The sequence below is a fragment of the Oncorhynchus mykiss genome, chromosome 17 (genome assembly GCF_057628025.1).
Source record: "Oncorhynchus mykiss isolate SJ-2025 chromosome 17, ASM5762802v1, whole genome shotgun sequence".
Taxonomy (NCBI): domain Eukaryota; kingdom Metazoa; phylum Chordata; class Actinopteri; order Salmoniformes; family Salmonidae; genus Oncorhynchus; species Oncorhynchus mykiss.
The window spans coordinates 37,257,974-37,281,233 of record NC_143038.1 but is presented as its reverse complement, the minus strand read 5'-3'; the positions used below and the strand labels follow the sequence as shown (position 1 = coordinate 37,281,233).

At 41.0% G+C, this 23,260-nt stretch overlaps 1 protein-coding gene across 4 annotated transcripts in view; it reads right to left on the bottom strand.

Moving 5' to 3' along the window:
• Positions 1-19,026, bottom strand: part of LOC110493210 (SLIT-ROBO Rho GTPase-activating protein 3) — a 68,308-nt gene extending 49,282 nt beyond the window's left edge. For all 4 annotated transcript variants that reach the window (XM_036950127.2, XM_036950128.2, XM_036950129.2 and 1 more), the window contains exon 1: positions 18,498-19,026. In XM_036950127.2, coding sequence (XP_036806022.1) covers positions 18,498-18,564 — 67 coding nt within the window. In that variant the 5' untranslated portion in view covers positions 18,565-19,026. The remainder of the gene's footprint in view (positions 1-18,497) is intronic.
• Positions 19,027-23,260: the final 4,234 nt, after the last annotated feature.

Here is a 23,260-nt window from a genome sequence, read left to right as displayed (position 1 = left end):
TGAACATCTAAGTGGAAAATCAAATAATGGAGGGTAATCAATGGGTGCATTCCAAACCAGTGGGAGTGGAACATTTTTGGAATCTCAAATTGTTCTGGCAATTCTCATATTGGATCTACATTGGGAGGAAGGATGTTCAATATGCTTTTTACATTTGTATCACATTTTAGGTCCCTTTTAGACCTATACATGTTTCCTGTAAGACCTTATGAACAGGTACAGACAACATCTTGGTGTTATTATACTCTTTATAGCGTTCTCTCAAATACGGAGTATATCTATATTATAAAATACACATTACACACGTTTATTCAACATTACAAATATTCATCTCGCAAAACTACCCTGTTAGATTTTGCTTATTTTTTGGCATATTGTTTATAAAAATATACTCTTCAAACACTTCAAATTTCCAGAGGGGGCTCTGCACTTTTAATGATATGACTCTTTTTAACACTGAAAACCAATCACAGCCCTCCTTTAGAATTGCATATTCAGCAAGTCACCAGCAGAGGGAGTTCCCTTTGAATCCATTTTCAAATCAAAGTTTGTCACACACAGAATACAACAGTGAAAAATAACAGTAGCGAGGTTATATACAGTAGCGAGGCCACATACAGGCACCGGTTAGTCGGGCTGATTGAGGTAGTATGTACATGTAGACATGGTTAAAGTAACGATGCATATTTAATAAACAGAGTAGCTTAAAAGGGGTTGACGGGTGGTAAATGGCGGGACACAATGCAGATAGCCTGGTTAGCCAATGTGCAGGGGAACTGGTTAGTCGGGTCAATTGAGGTAGTATGTTCACGAATGTATAGTTAAAGTGACTATGCATATGCAGTTGAAGTCGGAAGTTTACATACACCTTAGCCAAACACATTTAAACTCAGTTTTTTCACAATTCCTGACATTTAATCCTAGTAAAGATTCCCTGTCTTAGGTCAGTTAGGATCACCAATATATTAAGAATTTGAAATGTCAGAATAATAGTAGAGTGAATGATTTATTTCAGCTTTTATTTCTTTCATCACATTCCTAGTGGGTCAGAAGTTTGCATACCCTCAATTGGTATTTGGAAGCATTGCCTTTAAATTGTTTAACTTGGATCAAACGTTTTGGGTAGCCTTCCACAAGCTGCCCACAACAAGTTGGGTGAATTTTGGCCCTTTCCTCCTGACAGAGCTGGTGTAACTGAGTCAGGTTTGTAGGTCCCCTTGCTCGCACACGCTTATTCAGTTCTGCCCACAAATTTTCTCATTGTCCATATGGAAGACCCATTTGCGACCAAGCTTTAACTTCTGACTGATGTCTTGAGATGTTGCTTCAAAATACCTACATTTTCCTGCCACATGATGCCATCTAGTTTGTGAAGTGCACCAGTCCCTCCTGCAGCAAAGCACCCCCACAACATGATGCTGCCATCCCAACCGTGAAGCATGGGGGTGGTGTTCTTCGGCTTGCAAGCCCCCCCTTTTTCCTCCAAACATAAAAATGGCCGTTATGGCTAAACAGTTCAATTTTTTGATTAATCAGACCAGAGGTCATTTCTCCAAAATGTATGATCTTTGTCCCCATATGCAGTTGCAAACCGTAGTCTGGCTTTTTTATGGCGGTTAGGAGCAGTGGCTTCTTCCTTGCCCGAGCGGCCTTTCAGGTTATGCCGATATGAGACTCGTTTTACTGTGGATATAAATACTTTTGTACCCGTTTCCTCCAGAATCTTCACAAGGTCCTTTGCTGTTGTTCTGCGATTGATTTGCACTTTTCGCACCAAAGTACGTTCATCACTACGAGACAGGGCGTCTGGCTGCGTGGTCCCATGGTGTTTATACTTGCATACTATTGTTTGTACAGATGAACGTGGTACCTTCAGGCATTTGGAAATTGCTCCCAAGGATGAACCAACTTGTGGAGGTTTTTTTTCTGAGGTCATGGCTGATTTCTTTTGATTTTCCCATTATGTCAAGCAAAGAGGCACTGAGTTTGAAGGTAGGCCTTGAAATACATCCACAGGTACACCTCCAATTGACTCAAATGATGTCAATTAGCCTATTAGAAGCTTTAAAGCCATGACATCATTTTCAGGAATTTTCCAAGCTGTTTAAAAGGCACAGTCAACTTAGTGTATGTAAACTTCTGACCCACTGGAATTGTGATAGTGAATTATAAGTGACATAATCTGTCTAAACAATTGTTGGAAAAATTACTTGTGTCATCCACAAAGTGGATGTCCTAACAAACCTTCCAAAACTGTAGTTTGTTAACAAGAAATGGAGCCGATATTTAAGTTTTGGGAAAACCATAATTTACCATAATTCTGTTACCAAAGTTTGCATCTGCACTGTTCTACTAAATTAGTTTTTGTAAAAAATGTCAGTGGGAATGTTAAAAGTAGTCCTTGTACATAGAGTTGTATGGTTTGTTAAATTTGAAATGTTTTTTGTTTGGCATACAATTTAAAAAGTGTAAAAATAGAGTAAAAGCGTAATTCTGTTATCATGGAAATGCCCAAAAAGCATTTCAAACATCCTTCCTCTCAGTGAGGTGTCTATGTAATAATTGCGAGAACAATCTGAGATAACAAAAATATTTTGCCGTTGGCTTGGGATCACCCACATAGTGCAACACTTTTGACCAAGGTGCATATAGGTAGGGTGCCATTTAGAATTCACTCTATGAGAGGATCAAAATGACTGTTTGATATTATAATGTGATCAGTGTGATCAAGATAATAGCCTCATGAGGTTTGCCTTCTCTTCCTAGAGCCCTAGCTCTGGTTATTTATGGATCAGTAAAGGCTATGGAAGGATGGTACTCTATGTGCAGTTTGTGCACGGTTCTCTGGATGCTGCAGGCCTCTACAGAGTTACAGGACAGCCCTTGAAACCCATACAGAATCGATGCACAGGTTGTACCTCCGGAAGTTGTTATAATTACTGTTTAAGTCTATGGAATGGTGTGAGAACCATGAGCCTCCTTGGTTTTGTATTGAAGTCAATGTACCCAGAGAAGGACGGAAACCAGCTGTCCTCCGGCTACACCATGGTGCTACCCTACAGAATGCTGTTGAGGCTACTGTAGACCTGTAGGAAATGTGAATAAATAGCTATATTTTGGTAACATTGACTTTACTTCAAGCCTGCAGGTATAATGTATTGTACAAATTACTTGTCATAAGCATGTATGGCTCGATGTTTCCATCTTAGAATTAAACATGTGCTCTGTTTAGTTTAGTCATGTCAGGCATTACTGTAGTTTAGAGTTTTTTTTTATTTTAAATTGGTAGCTAATGTATTTTGCCAAAATGACTCAGATGTTCCAGAGCCCATAGCACAGTCAGTGAGATGTCAATTAACCCATCTGCTGTTGAATGCTGGGCCAGGTGTTTGTTATCCTCAATAAAAGCTCAGTGGCTACAGCTCTGGACCCAAATATGAATTACCCCCAGAAACCGGTTTAAAACCACAGAGAAATATGAAAAACAAAAAAGAAAGCCTCAGAGGGGTATACCAAAAAGTGAAGTTAGCCAGCTCACTTTTCTAAAATATTCTGATAAAAAAAATGTATTTTGTAGAAAGATAAGCTAGAAATGGGCATGGTCTTATTGATTTAACAAAAGGAAAGACATTGAATGTCGTTTTCAAACATCATTTTGAGCTATAGTTTGAGTTAGACTATTTGTTACATTGTATTTTTTCATTTGGTTCAGTTGGTTTCATATTGTCAAATGTCAAACGAACCAAAATTCCTAAACAAAAACCACGTGTCCATGCAAGTTATTTGTTTGTTGGACAATGACACTAAGGATAAATCAATTTATTATTATCATGAAGCTTGTGTGTCCCAATGTTCATATGTGACTGATTGGCTCGATTCAGTCTTATGCAGCAAAATTTAAAAATGAAAGTAGGGTTAGAGCTAGAAAATTGTATATCAGTTGAGGAACAATGGGAAAATAATTCTGCTTTGAAAGTTTTTTTTTTTTTTTTACCCCCAATTTCATGGGATCCAATTGGTAGTAGTTACAGTCTTGTCTCATTGCTGCAACTCCAGTACGGACTCGGGAGAGGCAAAGGTCGAGAGCCATGCGTCCTCCGAAACACAACCCAACCAAGCTGCACTGCTTCTTGACACAATGCACATCCAACCCGGAAGCCAGCCGCACCAATGTGTCGGAGGAAACACCGTACACCTGGCAACCTGGTCAGCGTGTGCTGCGCCCGGGCCTGGCACAGGAGTCGCTAGTGCGCGATGAGACAAGGATATCCCTGCCGGCCAAACCCTCCCCAACCCGGACGACGCTGGGCCAATTGTGCGCCGCCCCATGGGCCTCCCGGTAGCGGCCGGCTGCGACAGAGCCTGGGCTAGAACCCAGAATCTCTGCGCCACCCGGGAGGCCCTGCTTTGAAAGTTGATCAACTTTTGAGAAAATGGCCCCTGAATGTTTTGGTACACCTACTGGAGAGCTCTTATTTGTCTACACACATTCAGAATCATTCACACCCTCTTTATTAAGGATTCCATCCATCTCTTTAAGTATTCAAGTGAAGCCATGTGCTAAACAGAGTGAGTACGGTAGAGTACTAAACAACCAAAGATTTCAAGACTAAACGCTGGTTCGACATGTCTATAAAGCTTGTCACAATGACATCGTGAACATTCTATTGTTGTCCAACATCAAACTTGTCTTTGTGAAAAACTATAAAACACAAAAACACAGCAGCCTGGTGGTCCAAAATAGCATAACTTATGTATTTTAACACTAACAAACCCATCCGTTTAAAAAAATTCAATCTAGCAAACCGGGCAACTTTCTAAACAATGTTTTGGTTAGATTCTAGCTTATTAGCTAGCTAACGTTAAGTTAGCTGGTTAGCCAGTTCAAATAATGACCATGTCATATAGCTGACAACACCTTAACTTTAGCTCATTTGTATTCCTTATTACAAGAAAATAAACTCTCAACAAGATCCTTTTTTACAAGTTAAAGGTGAGCTAATTACAGAAAACAGCTGATGGTTGTGAGTGTGACAAAATAAAAGCAGGGCATTCTACCGGAGAAATGTAGAACTTAGACACTGTCTCGTTGGGCTAAAGTTATATCCCAATTTGACTTTAGTGCAGGTCATGTTGTTCTTCACGTTACAGTCTCTGGTAAACACACACTATATCAAATAAAATCAAAGTGCATTTGTCACATGCACAGGATAGAAAAGGTGTAAACGGTACAGTGAAATGGTTACTGGCATAGTATTTTGTTTAGACATGTAGCTAGCTAAACAATGAACCATAATCCAAACTCATAACGTTACTACCCCGCATGAATCTGCAGGTTGCTAAAGCTAACCAACTAGGTTCAATGTTAGCTAGCTAGCTAACTTTAGGCTATAATACTAGCAGTGCAAATGGCTCTAAGATACAAATAATATTACTACACAGCCAGCTAACTTTAGCTAGCTAGCAGTACGCTTTAACTTGCAATGAAAAACGACTAACAAAGTTAGAAACTTATAACATCTGAAAATGTTGTTGGCTATATTCTCTTACCCGTCCGTATACATGGATGAGTGCTTCTCCCTCTCTGTCACAGATACCATGGTTGCTCTTAGTTTGAAGATGTAATCCGGAGACAGCTGTTTAATACAACAGCCATCTGCATATCCATCTGCATATTTGTAAAAGGCTGAATTTTCTCCATCTCCTTAGAAATCATACTCTGCTTCCACCGGGCATTCCACTGATTTCAAAACTCAGTTCTCCAGAAAGTCGAGAGCATTAGCAACACTTCATATCATGCAGTTCATGATATCATTAAAAAAGCCACGTTAGAAAGCATGACCTACACATACTGAGCAGCTTATGTTATAGACAGAAGCATGCTACATGGCAGACCAATCCAAACTCATCTCTTGGCATGTCCAGCCCATCAATTATCACAGTCAATCATGGCTAGCGGGAAAGTTCCTAACTTTTTCCAAGGCTAAACCAACTAGGCTCATTTGTATTTACAGATAGTATACAAGTTTTTTTTAATTAAAGGTACATTAAATGTTCACATGTTCCAGAAGGCATTTCTGCCCCCAAAAAATGCATTTTGATTTTTAAAAATGTTTATGTTGAAATGCCTCGCCTGTTAAGTAGTGACGCGCGACATATGTCTAGTTTCCTGAAAGGAGTCACATATTACCTTCGCTTTGGTCTTCCAACATGTTTGAGAAAACTGCGCAATAGCCTCTGACTGCGATGTGAATAGGCTATATTCAGTAGCCTATATCCCTGGTATAGTCCCCATCTCCCCTAATCTGCATAGGATGCACTCATAAATTCACATTTTAGCAAGACCGCACAAGAGACATTTACAGTAGTGAGTGCATACAATTTCACCAGTTATCAGTTGCCGCCTTCATCCGCCATTCCAGACATTTGGGAGATGGGACTCCTGTATCTGCTTGGTCAGCCTTTGAGGACGTGTGGCTTCGTAATTGGATTTGTCCATCTCCTAGACTGACTGCCTGCCAGGGTTTGAGAGCCCAGTCTACCCTAAATTTTCCCATAACCTTGGTTGGGGGCCCTAACCGGGTGCTGTCAACCGGAGCCAGCTGAGCCTGAGACTCGCATGGGGCGTCACTGAGGTAGCATGCAAGGCAGAGCAACACTACCCGCTAAATGCTAAATGTGCTGCTAGTCACAGAATGTTTCAGAGCTCTCAAGTTATGATTTCATCAAATGTTCACAGTCAAACAACAAATAATAATGTGCAACTCTGGTTATGTTCCTGTTTGGTCCAGACTGCATTCTCACTGGCAGCGAACAGCACCATGAAAATAATTTAAGTCGGAGAGAGACCACGCTTTTTGAGCGAACCACAGTGATTTGTTTAGTGCAGATAGAACAAACCGAACTAAGGGGTAAATGCACCAGAGTTCCGAAAAGAAATGCAACAAACCATTTTAGTGTGAAATTCCCTTTTGTTTAGCTTTTTTTAATGAAGCATAAAATCAATAGTTATTTCTGGTTGCTTATCAAAGTTAGCACAAAGCAGGATCAATGAGTTAGCCAGCTAAGTTCATGGATATGTACAGTTGTTGATTCACATCACACACACAAAGGCGCACAGACACACGCAGTTGGGATTTGTGTGGATATAGTTACATGTATTATTTTACGCAATGCAGGTGCTACTGCAGCAGGGGTGCTATAGTGTAGATATACAGCTACGGGAAAATGTCCTAACATATACCGAGACATTTTCCCAATTAGGAGGTCATTTCTATCACAATGGCCATAACCAGTGTCTCTATAAATATATATATTACTGTAATAGCAGACACCTATTCAGTCAGTTCAGTGTTTCATTCCCCTCTGTAACACTGTCCATTAGGTAGGTAGCAGATGCATTTAGAGCGGGGACTGTTATTATTATTATAATGCACCTCTCCCTCCCCTCTCGCGGGATGTTCCCTGATTCTGGACAGGGGGGGCACTGTCTCTGGGCTTGTCTCTCTCTCTCTGCTGTTATCCACGCGTGGCTGGTCACATGCCACCTTACACAGGCGCACACTCCGACATCAGTTGGCACAAAGCAAGGCAGTTTCCTGTGAACGCTCGTCTCGGGTGAGCCGTAATTGCTATGGCATGTCTTTACACACCCTTTGGTTGAATTCACAAATGCATCTCTATGTCTCGCTGTAATCCTCCAATGTCTCTCACTCTGTGGAAACAAATGGCTTTAATGAGGGCATCAGCATCCAGCCAGTGACAGGGGCAGAGACAGAGATAGAGGTCGACAGGAGGAAAGGGTGGCGACAGACAGACTGGGCTCAGCTATGATGGCCATAACAATCACCTCACATCGATTTCCTATGTCTAGATGTGTCTCGACACACAATTCTGTCTTAATCTGTAGCTGATTTTTGCAATAAGCGTTGTTGTTATTACCATAGAAGACAAATGCAGAAAGTGCAGAAGGGGAGAGAGAAAAGGGAGAGGGGTGAAAGGATATCACACAGGGTGGGTGGAACATGGGGTGAGGGGGTTGGGGCATTATTATTATTAGCCTGGTCCAAGATCTCTTTGTGCAGTCTTGCCAACTTCTATGGTAATTGTCACGCCAAACACCACAGGTGTTTACAAGACAGACAAAAAACAGATCTAGGAATCAGGCTACATTATTGTCATGATCGCATGACAGTGAAAGGTCAAAGCATTTTTTCTTCATGATGAATACTGAATGGAATGCAGATCTACTGCAATAAATGTATTTTACAGTGGAGACAGAGAGGAGGAACACAAGCTACACACACACACACACACCTTCTCATGCTTGTCCTCCTAGACTGATCAGATGAAATTAAACTGGAATAATGTCTTCCTCTGTGACTACTGTAAATAATAGGCTAGCATACCTTCACTTACTAACACATTGCGTACCATACTTCAATGCCATACAGGGACGGACTAGACATCTGGCATTTCAGACAAATGCCAGATGGGCTGGTCCATTTTAAGGCCTGTGGGTCTGTCTAACTTGTTTGTTTTTTTTGCACACAATTATCACTATCTGGCTAATAATTGTTTATGCATCAAATTAGATCAAATCAAATGAAGCATTTAAGCATAAGACCTAAACTCCAAATGAGTCTAATGACAGAGGGAGGGAAAATGGTCCACGATCCAGGTCAATCAAACCTCATTCAGTGGGTTTTACTTTCCAGTTGAGAAGGAATGGAGGGTAGAAGGGGTAGAAGAGGGTGAACAGCAGTGCCTTGCTGCAGTGCATCTAGAGGTTTGTTAAATGGCCTGTGACTGAGTTGTAGTCGAGCTGATCCACTGAGATTCTTTCAAACGCATGGAAATATGTGTATGGATGCAAACCAAGGTCAGTTAACAGATTGAAGTGGAACCCAGCTGCAAACACATCAGAAACTGTTTTCTCAAGTCTGGCTAGTATAGCCAGCTACTATTAGACATGAATATGAAAACAGGCTGAGTAATTCAATAAACATTCATGCACAGTGTCAACCATACATACGCTCATACAAAGACATCAGTAGCTATGCACAGAACAAAGAACTGTGGTCTATTCCAGTCTGACCTCTTTACCTGCTGGATAAATCACACTGTACTGTACTATACTGTATATTAGGGCTCCCGAGTGGCACAGCAGTCTAAGGCACTGCATCTCAGTGCAAGAGGCGTCACTACGGTCCCTGGTTTGAATCCTAGGCTGTATCACATCCGGCTGTGATTGGGAGTCCCATAGAGCGGCGCACAATTGGCCCAGCGTCGTCGGGGTAGGCCATCATTGTAAATAAGAATTTGACTTGCCTAGTTAAATAAAAGGTTATTAAAAATACCCATCTGGAAATAAAAAATAATTGGTAATATTATTCTAATAAATCTACTGTAATAAAATCGCCACGATGCTTCAAGGACTAAAGACATTTTAACACGTTTTGATCATTTCATGGGTAAATGTGATTGTCTGTGTAAAGGATCATGGGCAGGTGTATAAAGGTAGTGGTGAGACTTGTGAACTCTTCTTCATTAACATTTTTCACACATGACACCATTAATGGAGGTTCGTTTCGGTTAATTCTGACACATACCAATAGTTGACACATCCTTCATAGGAAGTGACTAGGTTAAATGAGCGGTTGGACAACATACCACACACACCACAGCCAGTGTCACGACAAGGTAAATAATGATGTCATCGGTCACGACCTGTCAGCGCAGTTATTATAGGTTTAACAGCATTGACTCTTCGTCATGGTTACGGAAAGTTGGTTGGTCCTTCAACACTCTGTTCAAGTAGTGGTGCATGACTCCAGGACTCTTGCTTGACGACCAAAACACGCTGAAATGGATACATACACACCACCTCATTATTGCAGTCTCCTACTAGGAAGACTACATTTGCGTTTTAGAGTCTGACATGAGCATGATGCTGCCCATTTCCTCATCAACTTAGCCTACAGAAGGCCTAATTTTGTTTGAATATAGAAGGTGATCTGTAGGAACGAGAATATTTCAGTGATATTTCCGCTGTGCGCAACCTTGACAGATCCCATTGGATGATACCGCGCACTCACAGTCATGTCAAAATGATAATAATAGGCCATACACTGATAACTCGAGCTTGGCTAACAAATGTATAGGAGTCCCCATTAATATTTAAATTGATGAAGTGTGATCATAATTTTAGCGATCCATGGTAGACGTCCCTCCTAATAACAATGCCCCCATCCTGCTGATTTGAGCTGCTGAACTGCATTTGCATTTAACATGCGTTTATGGATGATAAAGGGAACCTTACCATTTCCAAAAAGTTCATTGATAGCCCGTACTTTAGTGAACTTGTGCGAAACATTGCAAGCCAAGAAATTGAGAGATACAGCATTGCAATAGCCTATACATATTTTGATTACCAATGCACGGTTCTAACTGCCTGCCTGGTAGCAGACATGCCTACCGATGCCCCTCCCCCCCCCCTCGCTAGCTCTCTCTTTGCTGTAAAAGTTCAGAGAATACTAACTCTCGCAAGTAGCCTACGGCAACTAGCTTTCTCAATTGCAAAAATACTGATGCTTGACACCCAGAAATGGGAGTCGACAGGCAAGGAGTCGAGGAATTGGTTATTTTGGAGTCGACTCCCCACCACAATTGTTTTATTTTTTATGTTAACCTTTATTTAACTAGGCACGTCGGTTAAGAACAAATTCTTATTTACAATGATGGTCCACCTCGGCCAAACCCTCCCCTAACCTGGACGCCGCCGGGCCAATTGTGCGCCGCCCTGTTGTATGTTCAAGTCAAATTCTCCCAAGAAAGTAGCCTGGTTCCAGATCTCTCTCTCCAACTCATACGGTCAATGTTGGATCCGTGACACTGACCGAAGGAGTTGGCAAGACGGCACAAACAGATCTGAGACCAGGCAACCAAGAAAGAATCTATGTCCAGAAATCTGCTGCAGGTCTGGAAATAGACAGCAATAAAGGGCTGCTGGCTGACTGCACCACAGTAAATGTTGTTTAGTCAGCTACCTACTCAGCACTATTAGACCCCGATGCCAGAGTATAGCCCTTATAACTCCCAACTGAACTGATCCCAGACAGCCTTGCAAATGAGCTTAAACTGTCAGCTTAAAAGCTTTTCCTGAAACTGAGACGTCCTCTCAGCTGTGATGGCCCTATCGCAGTCAACACACGCACTGCCGTGAACACACACGCACGCACACACACACACGCACACAAAGAGCCAACCAAGACTTCCGCAGACGACAGCAACATGCCGCAGCGTGTAGCTCCATTTCTCATTAAAAAGCAGTGAGAGCAGCTTCGTTTCTTCATGATGCACTATGGTCATAGCCTGCTCCAGGGGGATGAAAGGGTTTCAGTGTTTGCTCTTTGCTGCAAGTACAGTCTAAAATGAGTTATAATATTTCAATCTAAGTAGGATAATACACGTGTCTGGCATCTGCTTGACACAGCATCGTACCCTTGAGTTGTGAGCAAAGATCACTGCATTTCTTACTTCAGTACAAGGTAGTGTACACTACAAGGTAGTTGGTAGCCTGACAAAAAGTGTGTGGGATGTTGTTTGTTTGGAACATGTCTAACAGAGAGGGGCCCCATTGTGGCATGTATCAGACTATTTAGTTGTGGAATTCATCAGCCACTTGTCTTGAGGGCTATATTGCCTGCCTTTTCTGTTTCTTCTACAAGCAGGTTGGAGGGTAGAGGATTGTACATGTGGTCCGGTGCGGCTTGGTTGGCAAAAGCATGGCTATAGCAATGCCAAGGTTGTAAGTTAATTTGTTGCAGAAAAATCTGCCAAATAAATCGGTATCTGCATTTTTTGGTCCTCCAATAATCGGTATCGGCGATGTAAAATCATAAAATCGGTCGAACTCTAATACACACGTACTAGTTCTCTCTCAATCTCGTCCATGGGTTTTGGTGTTCCCATCTTCTACAGTCACAGGTTACATCCCAAATGACACCCTAAAATAGTGCATTATGTAGGGAATAGGGTGCCATTTGGGATGCATTCACATACTGTATTTAGCATCAGCAGAGAGACACTAAAACCATTTCATGGTTCCATAATTCATGCTGACAACATACATTATTTATGGCGTTTCTGAACTGTTTGCTGGGAGAGAGAGAGAGATTCCCCAGTCAGACCCTCTATGGTTCCAGCACTAACACATTTTTATTTATGAGTGTCTGAAAATTAAAGAAGATGATGTAAAATGAACTTACTCCGGGGCCAAACATTATACAACGTTATTGATTAAAAAGGACATCCCTGGTTCTTTCACTGTCTCCTCAAGACATCTCGCCGAAAGCTCTCTTCTCATCGCTTCGAGGCAAGCAACACTGAAACATGCATGAGAGCATCAGCTGTTCCGGACGACTGTGTGAACACTCTCCCCGCAGCCGATGTGAGTAAGAACTTTAAACAGGTCAACATTCACAAGACCACAAGACCGCAGGACCCGATGGATTACCAGGACGTGTACTCTGAGCATGCGCTGACCAACTGGCAAGTGTCTTCACTGACATTTTCAACCTCTCCCTGTCCAAGTCTGTAGTACCACCATAGTCCCTGTGCCCAAGAACACTAAGCTAACCTGCCTACATTACTACCGACACATAGCACTCACATAGCCATGAAGTGCTTTGGAAGGCTGGTCATGGCTCACATTAACACCTTAACCAGAAACCCTAGACCCACTCCAATTTGCATACCACCCAAACAGATCCACAGATGATGCAATCTCTACTGCACTCCACACAGCCCTTTCCCACCTGGACAAAAGGAACACCTACATGAGAATGCTATTCATTAACTACAGCTCTGCGGTCAACACCATAGTGTTCTCAAAGTGCATCACTAAGCTAAGGACCCTGGGACTAAACACCTCCCTCTGCAACTGGATCCTGGACCTCCTGACGGGCCGCCCCCAGGTGGTGAGGGTAGGTAACAACACATCTGCCACGCTGATCCTCAACACTGGAGCCCCTCAGGGGTGCATGCTCAGTCCCCTCCTGTACTTCCTGTTCACTCATGACTGCACGGCCAGGCACGACACCAACACCATCATCAAGTTTGCCGATGACACAACAGTGGTAGGCCTGATCACCAACAACGAGACAGCCTTTAGGGAGGAGGTCAGAAACCTGGCCGTGTGGTGCCAGGACAACCATCTCTCCCTCAATGTGAACAAGACAAAGGAGATGATTGTGGACTACAGGAAAAGGAGGACCGAGCACACCCCCATTCTAATCTACGGGGCTGTAGTGGAGCAGGTTGAGCGCATCAAGTTCCTTGGTGTCCACATCACCAACAAACTAACATGGTCCAAACACACTAAAACAGTCGTGAAGAGGACACGACAAAGCCTATTCCCACTCAGGAGACTGAAAAGATTTGGCATAGGTCCTCAGATCCTCAAAAGTTTCTACAGTTGCACCATCGAGAGCATCCTGACTGGTTGCATCACTGCCTGGTATGGCAATTGCTCGGCCTCCGACCATAAAGCAGGGGGTAGTGCGTACGGCCCAGTACATCACTGGGGCCAAGCTTCCTGCCATCCAGGACCTCTATACCAGGCGGTGTCAGAGCAAGGCCCTAAAAATGGTCAAAGACTCCAGACACCCTAGTCATGGACTGTTCTCTATGCTACCACACAGCATGGGGTACCGGAGCACCAAGTCTAGGTCCAAAAGGCTTCTTAACAGCTTCTATCCCCAAGCCATAAGACTCTATAACAGCTAATCAACGGGCTACCCAGACCCCTCTTTTATGCTGCTGCTACCCTCTATTATTATCTATGCATACTCACCTTAATAACTCTACCTCCATGTACATATTACCTTGACTAACCGGTGCCCCCACACATTGACTCTGTACCCCCTGCATATAGCCTCGCTATTGTTATTTTACCGCTGCTGTCTATTTGTTACTTTTAATTCTCCATTTTTTACTTAACACTGATTTTTCTTAAAACTGCATTGTTGGTTAAGGTCTTGTAAATAAGCATTTTACTGTAAGGTCTACTACACCTGTATTCAGCGCATGTGACAAATAGCATTTGAAAAGATGGACATTGAGTCGTTCCATATGACTTCAATCACTTTCTGATACTACCCCTTTTGATTTGAACGAACTTTCCATATATGTTTGCCCATGGTAGAAGTGGTCAGAAAGTGACTTTTTGGACCTAAACGCCAAAATATTCAGGAGATAGAGGTGCTCAAGATTGACCCATGTTGCATACCTTACCCCTTCATGAGACATCTGTCTTCATCACTGGAAAATATAAACAGTTACGCTTTCAAATTATTTATAACTTACAAACTGGGTCATCAAATGAGAAAAAAGGTTAACACAAAATTTTATTTTTTGTGTGTTTAAAGTAAATTATCTAAAAATCTAAACTCAGATATTTTTCATGATCAAATATGTTGTAGAAAAAAACATATTTTACAAAATCTGAGGTGTTTGTCTTGTGCCCACCATCGGTTGAGACACAGCATACTCTTGAATACAGGGTGGGTATCATGTTTTTGCTGAGAAATTTACTAACATGTGAATACAATTAGATACAAATGTCTACTTTCAAATGGTACCACAAAGATGGTTGGGGGTCCACACATCACAGAATGTTGACTTAGAGCTGCAATATGTAACTTCCATGGAAATGTGAGTTATAGATTTGTCAGTCTCATTGAAAGCAAGTCTGAGAAGCAGCAGATCTATTCTATTTCCGCAAATTTTATGCTTCCCGTTTATTAAATGTAGTTTTTGCATCTTTTACTTTCGGTTTTGTACACCAGCTTCAAACAATTGAAAATACAATATGTTGAGTTATGGAAAAGATATTTCACAGCCGTTTAGATGGTACAATGATTCTCTTCACCAGAGGTATTGAACTCTTACCCTATGCGGTCCAGAGCCTGCTGGTTTTCTGTTCTACCTGATAATTAATTGGACACACCTGATGTCTCAGGTCTAAATCAGTCCTTGATTACAGGGAAACAATGAAAAATATGCAATGGAACTGGCTTCGAGGTCCAGAGAAAAAAATTTGAAGGCTCTACACTGTGCTTGCTTGTTTTGTCACATATACTGACTATTCGAACTTCAGCAACCAGGAAATGGAGGGATTTCTGCACATTGCGTCTTTAAGTGGGAAAACCCATTAATTTATAACAAACTGTCAATCCTCCATAAATTATTGAAATCCTAGCAATCTATACTGAACAAATGTATAAAAAGCAACATACAACAATTTCAAAGATTTTACTGAATTACAGTTCATATAAGGAAATCAGTCAATTGAAATAAATAAATTAGGTCCTAATCTATGGATTTCACACGACTGTTGATACAGATATGCATCTGTTGGTCACAGATACTGTAGTTTTTTGGTCAGTATCTGCTGTGACCACCATTTGCCTCATACAGTGCAACACATCTCCTTTGCATAGAGTTGATCTGGTTGTTGATTGTGGCCTGTGGAATTTTGTCCCAAATCCTCTTCAATGGCTGTGCAAAAGTTGTTGGATATTGGCGGGAACTGGAACACGCTGTCATACATGTTGATCCAGAGCATCCCAAACATGCTCAATGGGTGACATGTTTGGAGTGTGCAGGCGATGGAAGAACTGGGACATTTTCAGCTTCCAGGAATTGTGTACAGATCCTTGCGACATGGGCCCGTGTATTATCATGCTGAAACATGAGCTGATGGCAGCGGATGAATGGCACGATGATGGGCCTCAGGATCTTGTCACGGTATCGCTGTGCATTCAAACTGCGACCGATAAAATACAATTGGTTTGTTGTCCATAGCTTATGCCTGCCAATACCATAATCCCACCGCCACCATGGGGCACTCTGTTCACAACATTGACATCAACAAACCGCTTGCCCATACGACCCTATAAACGTGGTCTGTGGTTGTGAGGCTGGTTGGACATACTGCCAAATTCTCTAAAACCCATGTTGGAGGCAGCTTATGGTAGAGAAATGAACATCCAACATCTGGCAAAAGCTCGGGTGGACATTCCTGCAGTCAGCATGCCAATTGCATGCTCCTTCAAAACTTAAGACATCTATGGCATTGTGCTGTGTGACAAAACTGCACATTTTGGAGTGGCCTTTTATTGTCCCCAGCACAAGGTGCACCTGTGTAATGCTTGTTTTGTTTAATCAGCTTCTTGATATACCACACCTGTCAGGTGGATGGATTATCTTGGCAAATGAGAAATGCTCACTAACAGGGGTGTAAATAAATGTGTGCACAAAATTTGAGAGAAATAAGCTTTTTGTGCTTATGGAAACTTTCAAGGATCTTTTATATCAGCTCATGAAACATAGGACCAACACTTTACATGTTGTGTTTATATTTTTGTACAGTTTAGGTAATACAATAGACATTCAATTGGACATTTGACAGTGGATGGACCAGTGGCCATGTTTCTGATAGTAATTGGGAATTAAATGTTCAATTGAATTTATATTTAAATGGTGTGCCAGCCAAAACGCAGTTGTCTGAAGAGAGAGGTTAATTCTATGAATTATATTTATATAATTGAAATGATACCCACCCTGTATTCTAGAGCATGCTGTGTCTCAACCGATGACAGGCCCAACAAAACTTTTTTTTTAGATAATTGATGTTAATAACGGTAAAAAAAAAAAATGAACAATTTTTTTCAAAAAAATCCCGATATGAGAATATTTTGATAACCCTGTTAATAAACTTTAAATAAAGAGCATCTCTATCTCCTGAATGTTTTGGCATTCAGGTCCAAAAAGTCACTTTCTGATCATTTCAACCTTGGGCCAACAGGTATGGAAGGTTTTGATTGAATCAAAAGGGGTGCAGTCAGAAAGTGACTGAAATCATATGGAACAACCTCATTAATAGAGTAATTATCCTCCTGAAATGACCCTAAAGTGAAAAGGTGGTGATGCATCCTCATGATGATCCACTGCATTGGTCAGAGGGCATGACCTTTAGTCTCTGAGACACTAATGCGGTCTTCATAACCAAGTGGAAGGTGATATTTACCACATACAACTCTGAAAAATCAACTTGAACGCCCCCTCCAACTCGTAATTACTAGTGGGAAACTCATCTGTCATTCGAGGTTCTTCTCCCACATGCTGACCTCTGACGTCACCTTCTTCGGAAATGACCTCGATTGCAGCGTTTTTGGCAGTTAAATGTAAAACATTATTTACAAAACGCAATCTACTAATATGGTTTTTGAACACCTTAATTTGTTCATAAGCATCACAGCTGTACTTTTAGTTTATGGTTGACGGGGCTAGTTGACAATTGGCGTTTATCAACGAGTTCAAAGCACTTGAATGCATCCAACTGGTATTTACGACGTAACAGCTGGTAATTACCACCGTCCAGCTTGGTTATGAACGCAGCAATCACATCCGCTCATATCGACCTGGTCTGATTGGTCAAAATACCAGTTAGTGAAAAATATATCAGAATTTGGCTGCCTATCTCAATGTATCACATTCTCTACAATGAAGACAACCTGGCCTTGGTTTGAGAGACTAGCTATCTGAATGAGCCGTGCTGCTGTCCTTAACCTCTCTCACACACGTTATAATATTTCCCTTGTTAAGGATACATTCACAATAACTTTCGTCACATATTGTTTAACATGTTAATGCTGCATAATGTGGTGTTATACATTTTCACTATGCTGTCGGAATGTCTGAAGTATCCATACATCAGTAGACCTACTCACGTAAAGTGCATTGTGCGGAGATTTTACCCAAATTCTGTTGAATAAGAGTTATCTGTTGGAAATGTATGTTTATTTGGCTACTGGGACCTCCTGACCATATATATATATATATATATATACACAAAAAACGGCCCAAAATATTCGCATAAGAAATGCCTCTGTTCAAGATAAACTAAAAACATGCTGTTGATGCCATTAATGTAATTCACTCTCGAATTACAAGTTATGCAAGTGTCTACTCTAGCGATGGGTCGTTCGCGAAAGAACGGATCTTTTTGGTGAATCACATAAAGAGCCGTTCATTTGGCTCCCTGATTTGCATACTGTTACTGTTTTTTTGTGTTGTTTAAAAACGATTATCTGCAAATAAATCTAAATCATTCTCTGAATATGGTGATTCCTCGCAGCAGAAACAATAAATAGTAGCGAGAGCACGTCATTCTGGTCCACGTTCATTTTTGCAGTGCATAGAAAATTCTTACTTCCCCAGGCAATATAATACTTTGGCCAGGTAAAAAAAAAAGTATTTGAACATGCATATCACGATCTGACATAATCGTAGCCTACTTTGGGGGTTTTAAATGAGAGCTTTGCAGTTTTTCATGGTTCTAGGTCGATTTTCAAACATTTTGAATGAAGAGCCGTTTTCAAGCATTTTGAATGAAGACCAAAACACAAGCAATTAGATTAGGAAATACCAACCTTTCACTTGAGTCTCGTAATCCCCAATAATCTCCTTGTCCTTCTTGACTCTCGTATGAGATGACATGATTCTTTAGGAATAGATGACGGAAACCTATACACCTCGCCTCGCGACACCAAAGTATCCTAGCCTACAAATCTCTTCGGCAAAAACCGTCAAATGCGTGAAGCAGGGAGGGCTACATGCGTTTCAGAGATTTCCAGGGTCTCAAAATGCACTTGAGGTTGCACAGCGATCAAGGCGACGTTGAACTGGTTAAAAGTGCCAAACAGATCTGGACAACTCCCCTCTTTCCTCAACATAACATTTTTGAATGTCCCAACAACAACACAATATCAAGAATCCGTATATACTACATTTGGTAAATTATATGTTTCAATATAAACACTGCCTTGCAGTGGGGTGCATGAGCAAGAATCGCATCGTGCAATTTTCCATACGCCTTTCCAGCCACCCTTTTTCTTGCGAGGTCTCTGCTGCAGCAAGAGTTGGATGCAAAAGTGATCTCAGACTCCTCCCACACACCCCTCCCCTCACACACACTCCCACACTTACACACATGCAAAGGATCATTACAGTACAGCGGTTATGCACGTGGTGACAAAGCAATTTAGGGGTGTTGCTGATATATGGTGACAGATTTGAAAATGAGGAGATTGAAAGAGGCACATCATCGTTAGCACAGACACCGGTGACCTGGAAATGATGGCGTAAAATAACCTACATTTGCAGGCTGCTTTATAGACCCCCAATGCAGCCCTCTGAATACAGCCCTGATAACAGAAGAGAGAGCTATACTGTTGTAGGCTAATTATAATATCAACATTGTTTAAATGTTGGATGTTATTTGTATGTTTCATAATTCAACAGCCTTGGCAGTCATAACATAACAAACATTGTCGATGACACAGAATAAATGTTATTATTATTGCTATGACTAAACGGAAAGATTAAAGGTTTTTCTTGTCTCTCTGCTGGAAGGTATTATTCAGCAAGCCAAGCATGAGCCTTCATTGTGGCTGAATGACTCACATTTCTTAGTAGCCTTCATTCTAAAGGCAGAGTTTGGAGATTAGATTTACCAGTTAAAGCAATATTACTTTGCACTTTCCCAATTCTGTGTCATGAGGTGTTCTTTTTTTGACCATTGCTGATTGTCAAAACCTCGTGCACAGGATCATATGTGGATATATGTGTACAGACATGTTTAACATATTTGTATTGTCTGAAGCTTTGTGTCTACTGATAATATGTGGAGTTTGCTAGAATTGCATTCCTGCATGGTATAATATCTTACTTCGGGTAAAGTTATTCACGGTAGGTGGCAGGTAGCCTAGCGGTTAGAGCGTCGGGCCAGTAACTGAAAGGTTGCTGGTTAGAATCACCGAGCTGCCAAGGCTCTGTCAATGTGCCCTTAAGCAAGGCACTTCACCCTAATTGCTCCTGTAAGTCGCTCTGGATAAGAGTTTCTGCTAAATGACAATATATATATATATATATATATATATATATATATATAAATATAAATATTTTTTTTATATATATTTTTTTTTTTAAGTCTTGTTTTTAATATCATCCAAAATAAACATTAATGCACTGAAGGGTTTCACAGCAAAGGAAAGGATCGAAATCAGAATGCTACGTTGACAGTGGCACTGTATACTGTATGAAACCGTATGGTTCCAGAGTGGTATTTTTAGAAGAGAATTCTTTCAGACACTTGGAAACAGATATTAGCCTGTGGCAGCCATCAACAGGACTTTGAACTTAGCCAAGATGCAAGATGTATCACCATGCATTTGCAAATACCATTTTTGCGACTCTTGAAGGAGAATCTTCTCTTTTCCAAACCGGGGGAACCCCCAAACTCTTCTAACACAAACTCTGATCCCAAAGGCATTGCAGCGAAGGAGCCTGGGAAATGATAGCATCATCACTGTTCTTGAGGCCCAACAAGGCTCCATTGTCCATTTCCCATTCAGTGGCTGCATCCAAAAGGCAACCTATTCCGTATTTTGTGCACTACAGTACCTTTAACCAAGACCCATAGGACTCTGGTCAAACATAGTGCACTATTGGGATTAGGGTGCTATTTGGGACGCATTCTGAGTAATTCATTCATTCATGGGCCTCTTTGGGAGCAATGCTGGTCAACCTCTACTGTAACAAGTGTTTTAAGACCAGTGATGTAAAGTACTTAAGTAAAAAATACTTTAATTTACTACTAAAGTTGTTTTTTGGGGGATATCTATACTTTTCTTTACTTTTTGTATTTTTAGCAACTTTTAGTTTTACTTCCTTACATTCCAAAAGAAAATAATGTACTTTTTACTCTATACATTTTCCCTGACACCCAAAAGTGGCTTTTTAACCAATTCAAACATCCCTGGTCATCCCTACTGCCTTTGATCTGGCAGACTCACTAACAATAAATGCTTTGTTTGTAAATTATGTCTCAGTGTTGGAGTGTGCCCCTGGCTATCCGTCAATAAAAAGTATGAAAACAATTGGGCCGTCTGGTTTGCTTAATATAAGAAAGTTGAAATGATTGATACTTTTACTTTTGATACTTAAATACATATTAGCAATTCCACTTACTTTTGATAATTAAGTATATTTAAAACAAAATACTTTTAGACTTTTACTCAAGTAGTATTTTACTGGTTGACTTCCACTTTCACTCGAGTCATTTTCTATTAAGGTATCTTTACTTTTACATTAGGTATGACTCTCCACCAATGAGCTTTGAGAGGGAGGTGAGACAATTTTTGTAAATTCAAATTAGAATTATTATTATTATTATTTATTTTTTTTACATTTAACCTTTATTTAACTAGGCAAGTCAGTTAAGAACACATTCTTATTTACAATGACTGCCTACACCGGCCAAACCCGGACGATCATGGGCCAGTTGTGTGCCTCTCTATGGGACTCCCAATTACGCCCTGTTGTGATACAGCCTGGATTTAGGGAACAATGGAAAGGGAGAGGGGGGTACCTAGTCAGTTGTCAAACTGAATGTATTCAACTGAAATGTGTCTTCCACATGTAACCCAACAACCCCTCTGGATCAGAGAGGTGCGGGGGGCTGCCAACATCCACGTCTTCAGTGGATTAACTGCCTTGCTCAGGAGCAGACAACAACAAGGACAGATTAAGCAAGAATTTGACAGCTAGTAATTTTTTCAATTACAGCCAGGCTCGAGTAATATGACAACCTTTGACCCCTGAGATGGGCCATTGGTGGAGGAGAGACACCCAGGCTTTTAATGACTGACCCTGAACTGACCCCTGGGACAGTAACACAGTGATAGATTAGACAAACGGAAACACTGCCAGATAATGAATGTAGATCACTTTAGGTTGAAAAACTATGACAAAGACCTTTCAGTATGGGGTAGAATCTGTCACGTTTACATTAACGTTACTGTAGCACTGATTTGATGCTGATCTATCCACGGTATTATTGAGATTGAAGTCAATAACTTTTCAATCAAGATTTTGTAGTGATAACTTTATTACTTGGATTTCCTCGTAGGAAATATTAAGCTTAGGACACAATCAAAACAATTCTACAACAGCAGATTGCCGAACATTTGCTGGGCGTATACATTTTCCTAGGTGTATAGTAACCTCCTCTTGCTGTGCTACGTTCAGAGTTGAATACAGTGTGCACAATGCACATTATACCAAACACACTACATTGAACAGCAACGGTTCACTGCAGACACAGACACATGTTCTGCTCTTATGAGTCCACCCCTTTCCATGACTGCACCTAACCGCATTGAGTGACAGTAGTATTCTTCTTCACTGACAGTGTTATCTCGGGAATCTCTTAGCAAAGTGTAATACTATGTCTCAGTGGCAACCGGCCTCAAAGTCAACTCGGTTACATTTTAAATAGCTCTCCCTATTGTATTAGTGCTTCATTGACTCGACTGTTTGAAGATGTTTCAAAAATAAGAAGTTCTAAAAATATAACATTTTAGAATCCCACTGTACTTTTTGCAATGTACTTTTTTTTTGCGTTTGCTGTGATTGCTCCAAAGAACAAAGGAATGGGGTGTTGTCTTGTGGGAATAGTAGACTCTATTATATCACCGTATTATCACATGTCTAAGTCCCTGCCTTGCTATAGGTTTAGGCTATCTATGAATCCCTCACTTCCCTCTACATACAGTAGTCTTTATCATACACATGTTTTTCATCAGCGTATGTAATTGATTTCCTGATATTGATTTGGGGAAATTATTGATGTGGTTAAAAAGCAAGACATTTCCCAGTGCCCTACTGTATGTCAGTGCTGTACGTGCTTACATAGCCAGCCATTATCAGTCAGCCCTCTGCTGAGGGGAGAATACACTCACAGAATATGCTTTATGTGGAAACTTCTGCATGACAAATGCACACAGCACACAGGCCAGTGGCAGAACATACCACAGTACATACCACAGTACACACCACAGTACACTCAGCTGAAAACAGAACCTCAGCCAAGGAGTCTAAAGAGGATTTCTCCCACGCTATGTAAATAATGTTGCTTTTCACATATTCAAACTCATCTATATGTGTGTTTGAGTTGAGAAGACGTGTCCATGTTTATGCTGCTGAGTAGTTAGCAGGATTAGGCCTACTGTATATGTAAACAGATATCAATTTTCAAACTTGCAAGTGTATTAGGGAAGTGAAACTACAGATGTAGCATCTTAATTTGGTCACTATTTTGTTTCTTGGTATGTTCCCTCATTGCAGGAAATGC